Consider the following 9,196-nt stretch of genomic DNA (forward strand, 5'->3'; position numbering starts at 1 on the left):
GGACAAAGTTACTGTTCCCTAATTGCCCCTGGGTCACGGTGTCACACATCCAGAGAAACCATTCGACCAGTACTTTGGTTGGGGTCTCCCAACCACAAAATAATGTTTATTTTTTTTCCACCACTGTTTTTGTTGTCATTTTATTGATAAAAACTACACAAAAGCTAACTGATCATAATAATTATTTTTTTAAAAAAGCAAAACCAAAACCAATGTACACATTCTCCTGTGTTTTAGAAATTGCGTCAGCCAGTGAGTTTCACCAAAATACTCTTGCTTTAAAAGATTTTCCATCTGATCCATTTCAAGCACATCACTTCCATTTTGGTTTCCAAATGTCCATTAATTTTGCTTACGGCACCGCTGGACTGTAAATATGAGAGCTGATACTCCGTTGCGTGTTTTCCCCTTTCTTAGAGACCAAAAAGGAATTATAATTTCAACAATGAAGCACAACGAAGTAAAAATCTAAAGCACCCTCCATAGTGTACAGCCTGTGTCTTAAATGTACATGCACCCAAGTTTTTTGTGTCTGTTGCATCAATTGCCAATGTCCTTTTGGTACAACATGAGCTTTAATGCCCACTTCTGAAGTTTGAAATATTACTGCTCGACCTTTAAAAATAAGGAAAAAAAAAAGCTATTTTTTTTTAGAAAGAAAAAAAATAAAGAAAACAGATCTTTGAAGAGTAATAAACACTTAATAAGGAAACATGGCTCAACAATCCCACCCAAGCCCTTTCCCTCCCTGTCCCCCTTAATTTTTACCTGTGGTTCTCCTTCCCTGGAACAGTGCAATGTAGAAAAATCAAATATACAAACAAAACTCTTAATCCATCCCTTTATGTAGCTAGAGTGAAATCTATCTTTTTAATAAGAACTTGACAATCTCTCTTTAATATTTACATTGAGGAATCTGTTTGAAAGTTTAAAGCAAAGGAAATCCTGAAGTTCTCAGTGGGTACTGCATTTCCACAGTCTGYGGAGTTTGCTTTCTCCCCTTCCCTTCGTGTCGGAACATCTGCAACTGGAATGGTTGATTTTAGTTTCTTGCCCTGGTCTCTTCTAAGATGAAAAGTCCCTCCAAAGCACTGCCCAYTGCGCCCAGGAGGAAGGTGTCTCCATCATTAGTTTGGTATCCTCTCAATGTAAATGGCTGGAGCGGCCGAACGCGCGATTGTAGCTATGAAGCTGTGGTCTCGACTGAGTTCCAGGTTGGTTGTTTCAGCCTGCTCCCGGGACATGGTATCGTACCCCTTATTTACATGGAGAGGTTTATGAGCTTGGCAGTATCCAATCACTGGTTGGTCATAACTGTAATAAGGTAAAGTCTTCATGTGGTGAGGTACCTGCACCAGAAAGATCAAAAACAGAGAGAAACAGGTAAATAATGTGTTTAGTCACGTGTATGTAAAGCACCTAGCACAACGTAGTCTCAGATGCAGTGGCTGCTCAATACACTTACGATATAAGTAGTCATTGCACCTCTCAGCTCTTGCAGCAAGAAAAAGCTTCGGAGCTCCATGGTTGTTCCCAGCACATGGAGTTCCCTCTTTACAAGACCATGGAAATTCATCCCTGGTAGGTGCAAGTTAAGTCTGGTACAAATCTGCGTTCTGGCTCTTTACCGGGTGAATTCCCCTTGGAACGTCCTAGATTACAGATTACACTTAAGCACTCCATCAGCGGCCAGACTTTCCAAACAGTCCAGCCTGCTGAATTCTGACCTATCTGGGGCAATCTGTCTGTGACAATTACACTGAAAACGCTTAAAAAAAAAAAAAAAGTTCCCCTTGAAAGAAACACTTCTAAATGATAAATTTMTCATCTCCAAGAGATGAGACAATCAAGTAGAAAGAAATATGCTTTTAGGAAAAAAAAAATACTGTGGGGGATACAGGCAAGAGTTTATTCTAACACTGCTAGAAAACTTGAGCTCATTATAGCTGCAGATATCCTGCACATAACTCGATCTTGTAACAAATGCCTTTTTATTTTCCATGCTGAACTTTAAATGAAGACCACAGAGCTAATTTATCACAAATTTYCATTGCATGGTGTACTTTATTCAAATAGCATAAAAAAAAAAAAAGCAATGCATCGCAAGGACATTAAGGCTAATTATAAGGTTTGCAGGGGTAGAGCTCCTCTTGCATTTGGATCTAATATGCAGCTAAGATTTCCCCTCCCTTTAAAGCCCCTGCAGAACCCTGGAAATAGTCCAAAACTCTCCTACCAGCTGGAATTAAGCTGGAAATTTCTTCATTTTACATTTCAGTTGAATGGCAAGAATACAAAAGTGGCTCAGTAGAAGTCTAGAGGAAAACTGTATTCACYTGCAGATAAAGTTCAGTTACAGCACAATGAACTGTAACTTGCACTGGATACAGCAGGTTTCCAGAACAAAACCAAGGCCTTCCAAGAGCTGCCTTCACAGGATGGATAGAAGCATTGGCTATTCTAAGCTGAGCTGACACCAGTCTATTTTTCATTCAAAGACCAAAAAACATATTTAGGAACATCTAAATTACTGAAAATTAAATTTTAATTTTGGCTCTGGATTCTGAAGTAATTTMTATATTGTTTCATTATTGCTATGGAGTTGATATCTGAGACCCCTACGCAAATGTCACCCTGCACATGCCAGTTCATAATCTGAAAAATGGGAATATTATTTCCTACCACAGTTTGCTAGGGGCTGTCTGTGTAGGGCTAAAACAACATGACTGCAACCTAAGCTGCTATGGCCTCTGAGCAAAACAACAATATAGACAACCACAGTGCAATAATTCAAGCAGGTCACTACCTGCCTTAGTAAATAAACCGGATCTCAGGACTGCATGCCATCGTTATCCCCGGGCCTTGTATATGGGAAATGCATTTCTCACTGTATAGAAAGCTGAAATAAGGACGAGAAGTTACCTGAGAGAAAATAAAGATAGAGCTAAGAAAAAAATTGAGGTCCTTAAACACCAAGTCCTTCRCGCTCTCCTGCACGCCCCTCTGCTGCCGCTGGCCACCGGCATTTCCACTACAAAATTCTTTCAATTTTGGAATTGATTGGTTCCAATTGCTCYGGTTGGTTTTGGAGTACCATCAATTGTAAACAAAGCGTTGTTGAGATGGGAATGCACCATATTAAAAAATGAGAAAGCCTCCTTTTCTTTCCTATAACCTGTCATAAATTTTGATCCAAGCCTTGGCTGTATGTTCCCTCACACTTGTATTCCATGACAGCACAATCCAGTGAAATGAGGGAAGCTGGGGGATGCAATTTGAAGGGACTTTTCTATACAAAGAAATGGAGAGAAATAAAGAAAAAAAAAAAAAGCCACAGAAGCCCAGACTACTGTTGTGGCACCTGATCTGTGCATCAGACCGTCTAGTCCCCAGACTCACTGTTCAGGAGTGTCACAACAATCTAAAAGCAGAGGAGCAAGGAAAGTATCACAATTGTAAAATGAATACAAACCAAATAAATTATTTAACTTCTCCCGAGAAGATTTTTGATGGCAAATTCCTTTGTGACAGATTTCTTTTGGTGGTAGAGAATAAAGAAATCATTGGAAGGACAGATCTTCCTGGACACAGGAGGGAGCCCTTTTAGGCTGAGCATGTCRGCAGGATTCTGTTCATGAGAAATTACAAGATTTTAATTGCCTCCACTGATCCCTAGCAAAGAAAGCCGTGTGTATGGGGGCAAAAACACACGGGAAGGAATGTTAAGCCAGCAGCAGAAGGGATAGCGTCTCCTCCTGATGTGCCCATGTCACTTCCATTACTGCTGATGGGAGCGTGTGCCTAAATCACTGAAAGTCACTGAAAGGGAGACTGCAACCCTAAATCACTGAAAGTCACTGAAAAGGAGACTGCAACCCTATTGCTTCCCCATAGGAATGATAAATGACTTGCATTGGCGTGAGACTTTATACAATTGCCCCCTTAAGTGGAAAGATTAAGGAACAGTCTCTGCGTCTTGCAGCAACCCAAGAGAAGGAAGGGCAGATGCTAAAAAGGGCAAAGCTGGGGGGAAAAAGCGCATTTCAGGTTGAGAGAAAAAAAAAAGCAATTAGGGTGAAAAATTGGCACCAGGATTCCCGATGCGGATGCACTGTCTGCAGGATGAAGGACCTGGAGCTGGGGCTCCTTGCAGGCAGTGCCTTGATGTCAGCACAGAACGGGGCTGCTAGGAGATGAGCCTTCCCAGTTTGCACCCTGAGCCCGAGGAATGGCCTCTCTGGAAGGGACAGGGATGGAAATCGCAAGGCCAAAATGGTTAAGAAGTAGAGAAAGTCCAAATCGTCTTTTCTCTGAGGAAATCGAAAATAAGAAGGTTTCTTAATTTTCTATCCTATATCTAAAAAGCAACAGAGAACCAATCCAGACACAAGTTCAGCTCGAAACTCTCTTGGGATTGCTCTGTGTCAAGCTCTCCCCTCTACTCTTTAAAAATCTGCCAGCTGGAAGGATTCAAGGCTATAATTAGTTGCAAACAAATTGGAATGTGTAAATTTGACCAGAAACCTGAGACCAGCTCTGAAGAAGTGCTCTGAAGCATTCAAATAGAAATAAAGCACCAGGACCACCCGGCTGAGCACTATTGCATGTAGCCAGGAGGGGGCTGTAGAGCACACAGGCATTCCATGTCTACCACCTAATTGCACTGCGAATGTTGCAGGAAAACCAAAGGATCCTCAAATCTGTTCCGAGGCAATGAACCTCAATGAATCTGTCGCAAAAATAACCATACCTGCTTGGACCATTTTTGAGCTTGAACGCCTTAGCAGTGACAGACTATAATTGAAAAGAAGGGGTTGGAACTGCTGGAAAATAAAATCGGCCCCGGGAGCTAGATTCGGAAAACCGAAGGAGCCACTGCTGGAAATACCTGCTGCTCACGCCAACAGAAACTGCACACTCGAACAGTCTCTCAAACAGCCAAGCGCGAGCCAAACGCTCTCCAGCTATTCTCATATTTTTCAAACTCATTCTGGTTGGAAAAGGTAATTCCTGTGTGTCAGAAAGGATCAGCAAGGAATCTTAGTAACTCAATATTTTTTTCCAGAGTGCAGCATTATTTTGGTGCTTTGCTGGGGTGCTGGAAGGGCCTGTGTTAACAGCAAGGGATCTTCCTCTTTTTCTCGTTGACAAGTCGACACTAGTTGCAGCCATCTAGAACAGATACTCAGCCTAGTTCATCTGTAAGATCAAGGCAATATCATGGCTCAATCCCTAGCTATGCAAGGGTAAACCAGATTGGGAGAAGATATATATAAAAAAAAATTCCCCTCCTGTAATCTATAACCTGATGTTTATTTGTGGCGCCTTCAGGTCTGGAGCTAAATGGAAACTGCATCGTGGCAAGCACTGCTCATGCATTTAGGAAGAGCCTTTGCCCTGAAGAGCTTGTGCTCCAGACAGGCACGACAGATGAACGGTGGGAGAGAGGAAGATAGCAAACTAGCAAAAGATCTGGAAGCCGATGCACAGATTGAGGGACAGATTTTTCAAAAAGCTAAAAACACGAATGCAGATTTTCTGTTCTTATGTGAATTCCCGTATCATACAGCCACTATRGTTGTGTCCAGCACAAACACATCTGCACATCACAAGATTTGGTGATCTGTGCACCATGTCCACACCATACGCATTCCAGAGAGATAACAGCAACACATGTCCAGTCAGGTGTTCCATGAGGAACATGTTCGCTTCCATGTTCAGCTCCATGTTCAGGAGCACATTCAGTTGAGTTTCATCTCCAGAGAACTCCATCCGCGGTCTCTGACCCTGTCCTGTGATGTGAATTGAAGCCCATTACAGACCCATAAGGGTCTCGAGACCCATATCGAAAGTATAACACCAATCTGAAATAAAACACCAGTATCATTTCAGAGCCAGGGATGAGACTCAGCTCTCAAGCGTGCCAAGAGAAGCAGACTGTGTTTTGGATGGCTTCATCATCAACACACATACAGCTGTGCTTAAAAGCACCACCAGAGAATACACATGACTATGGGACTGTCAATGTTTGTGCTATGACACTCTGAAGATCACCCTTAGTCTCGTGTAAGATGGATCAAGCTCAGATCTTTTTTAATGCAAATAGAGCTGCTGGCAGAACAGCTGAAGAGGAATTACTGCTTAAAGTGCACGGTGAAGGACCAAGAAACGAGGGTGCATTCCCAAAAGGCAACTCATTTGCCCACTGTTTCCCTGTTTCATTTCCATCCATTAGACTTCTCATCAAATCCCTTTTCTTTGGTCTCTCTTTTCATCAGCTGACTTCACAGTAGCAGCATCAAATAAGCCTGTCAAGTAAATAAATTATTGAAGCAACTTTAAACACGGATACAAGAGAGAATACAGAGGCCAACAAACCCATGAATAAATCTACACAGGTCATAATATTAGTAGTCAGGATTCAGAGTGGACATGCTCCAGTCCATCAGTTCTCAAGCTCGTTTACAGCCTSAGAGATTCATGAAGTCAGATCACAGTTGCAACAAGAGCAAACAAACCCAAGTTGTTTGCCCTTGTGGTGCAGCTTTCATCCAAGGGCTCTACCATCATTATTCAGATTTAAGTCTTCCATTGCTGCTTTGAGGCAAATAGGCATCATTATCCTCATTATACAGATGAATAAAGAGAGGTCAAAGAACTCCCCCCAGGCAATGCAGAGAGTTAAATACCTGCATCAAAGGTTTTATCAAAGACAGGTATCACTACGCATATAAAAATAGAAAGGAAACTGAGAAAAAAAAAGGAATTGAAGCTGTTATTCCTGCATGAGATAACTAGGCTCGGTTCTTGGCTCTCTAAAATCACCTTAAAGTTCTCTCCAAGTTCAAGAATTATTCTCAGCTGCATTTGGAAACAMCTATAACCATAAAATGCACCTTAACACCCCCCTGTGCTTCCTTATTGTGAAGTTCTTCAAACAAACAAGTGAAAAGTGTTGTACGGTAATTAAATATTTAATTGATATTGCTGGTCATCTTGTCTCTGATCGTTGTTTCTCTCTGCTTTCTGGCACTGTTTGCTTGGTGCCTCACTCCGGGGAGTGCTTTACTTCAAGCCTGTTCCCATTCTCTTGCATCTTGCCCATGGCCTCCCTTGCAAACGAGAAGGTTCGTGACAGTGTCACTTGGACCAGTCCTCTCCGTGGGTGACTCTCGACCTGGCAGGTCTGTCCCTCTCGGCTCTCTGGGTCCTTTGTCAGGACCCAGCATCTGTCAGAACCAGCCCTGCTACTCATCCAGCATCTATGAGGTAGATGTTTCCAAGTTCCTGAATAATAAAGTCTTTCATACACTTAATACCTGTGTATTTCTCTAATCCATGACTTTTCTACCACACTTTTGACTAGGGGTAATGCATACTTGGATACATGGCAATGTTAAGGTATGGCCCAAATACAGCCAGTCACATTGGCAAAAGATCTGCTTTTTTTGCATTGAGGGGCACCCTATGTTTCAGAACCTTAACACCTGRTCCCAGTGCTCCAGATAACTAGATTAAGGGTAATTAAATCAATTAGAGACRGTCTACAACTCTGGCTAGTAAAACTATCATCTTGTTTCTTTTTTCCCATTAAGTCCAACTCTTTCTATGCTTTTTCAAATCAACAGCACCTCTCTATAAGGCAATGTAAGCTTTCTGGTGATCTTGAAATAGAGCTCCATGGGAGTGCATAGCAGAGAAGGGCTCAGATCAGAACAAGACTTACAACATTTGACATATTTCAGTAACAATCGTAATTTGTCACAGAAGGAACAAGAACAACGGGGATCCTGGCTAAAACAGAATCATCTGGGTGACACCTTAATTTAGTGAATATCTTCTTCTGTAGGCCTATGTCTGCTCCCACTCATACAAATGCAAACAGGGAAAGGTTATTTACGTATCCATTGGTTTCCCAGCAATTGTAATTCCCCTGCCAATTCTTTGCCCTGAAATAAGGTGCACAAGCTTGCATCAAAACACAAATGCAATCAGAAAGGCCAACACGTAGCGCAATCACATCCAACTTTTGCTGTGACACTAGGAGTGACACAATCCCAACGGCTCTAAGAAACAGCCCCAGAGCCCTCGCTCCCTCTTTATCAAACCAGCCGCTTAGGCGAGACAACGCGAACGAACTGACAGCAGCGCAGCGCCCGGCTGCCAGCTGGACACGGGTTGACATGGTTACCCTCTTCCTTCCCGTGCTGCAGGAATTTTGGGAGCASGGGTTCAAAACCCGCTGCAACACACCACCACGCAACGCCGTCTCTTCCCGTTGCCACGTGAGGAAGGGAAYGTGCCGCCGATTGACTTCTGAGCCCTTGTAAAGCAGAGCAGCTCTGCATCAAAGCTTGCAGCCCCCGTAGTTATTCACCGTGTCTTTGTGGCCAGGAGCTCAAAGGCTTTTATGAAGTTCCAAGGGAAAAAATGATCTCCTGAAAACGAATCTCTTGMAGTAAGTGCTGCAAACAATGAACAGCTGCACCGTTTCCCTTGGAAGGTGAACTGAAGGAAACGCAGCCTTAATGTGCATTTAAGGCAGGCACGACGCCCRTCTCTCCAAGGGGTTTAGAGGCCGTGATGGAAACATCCAGGTGTCAACAGGAGCATTCCCAGCAAAGTGACAGCTAGGTAGGCTGCATTATTAGCCCCATGTTTACCTATCAGGAGAACCGCTGCAGATGAGAAGCAAGTGTGAGGAGCTGTAACCTCCATCCTCTGCTCCGCAAGACAAACCAGAGCACTGTTTGTTTTTCCAGCTCCCCTGACCCACAATGCAAAAAGCAAATAAGAGTACATCCATTTTCCCAAAACGTCCTTTGGCTGAGGGCTCCACCGCCACTTGTCCACACCAGTGACACCTCCCTCAGCAGACCTGATGCAGTGTGAATTTGGAGCATAACACTGGGACGCCAGCTCCTGTGCTTACTCCGCAGCAAGACTCAACCAATTCCCTTAACCATGCTGAGATCCTTCCACCTGCTTTTAAAGGAGAAGAGGTCTTCATCCTTGCCTTTCATGTCTAGCTAGCGGATATTTCCTTCTCGAGACCCTGCTTCCCAGGTTAATCTGCAGCATTTTGTAAAAGCAAACGCAGCCTGGAAATATATAATGCCCACATACATAATGTTGGACTGTTTCTTTTTTCCCCATAGGCATCATTCAAGAAAGAGGGAAAAGGAAAAGGAAAAGG

At 43.0% G+C, this 9,196-nt stretch overlaps 1 protein-coding gene across 2 annotated transcripts in view; it reads right to left on the reverse strand.

Annotated features, from left to right (window-relative positions):
- Positions 1–663: 663 nt before the first annotated feature.
- LRRTM4 (leucine rich repeat transmembrane neuronal 4) overlaps positions 664–9,196 on the reverse strand; it is a 96,106-nt gene continuing 87,573 nt past the window's right edge. For both annotated transcript variants that reach the window (XM_026043675.1, XM_026043669.1), the window contains exon 3: positions 664–1,349. In XM_026043675.1, coding sequence (XP_025899460.1) covers positions 1,128–1,349 — 222 coding nt within the window. In that variant the 3' untranslated portion in view covers positions 664–1,127. The remainder of the gene's footprint in view (positions 1,350–9,196) is intronic.

This window comes from Nothoprocta perdicaria, unplaced genomic scaffold (assembly GCF_003342845.1).
Source record: "Nothoprocta perdicaria isolate Ctin4 unplaced genomic scaffold, notPer1 scaffold_103, whole genome shotgun sequence".
Classification (NCBI taxonomy): domain Eukaryota; kingdom Metazoa; phylum Chordata; class Aves; order Tinamiformes; family Tinamidae; genus Nothoprocta; species Nothoprocta perdicaria.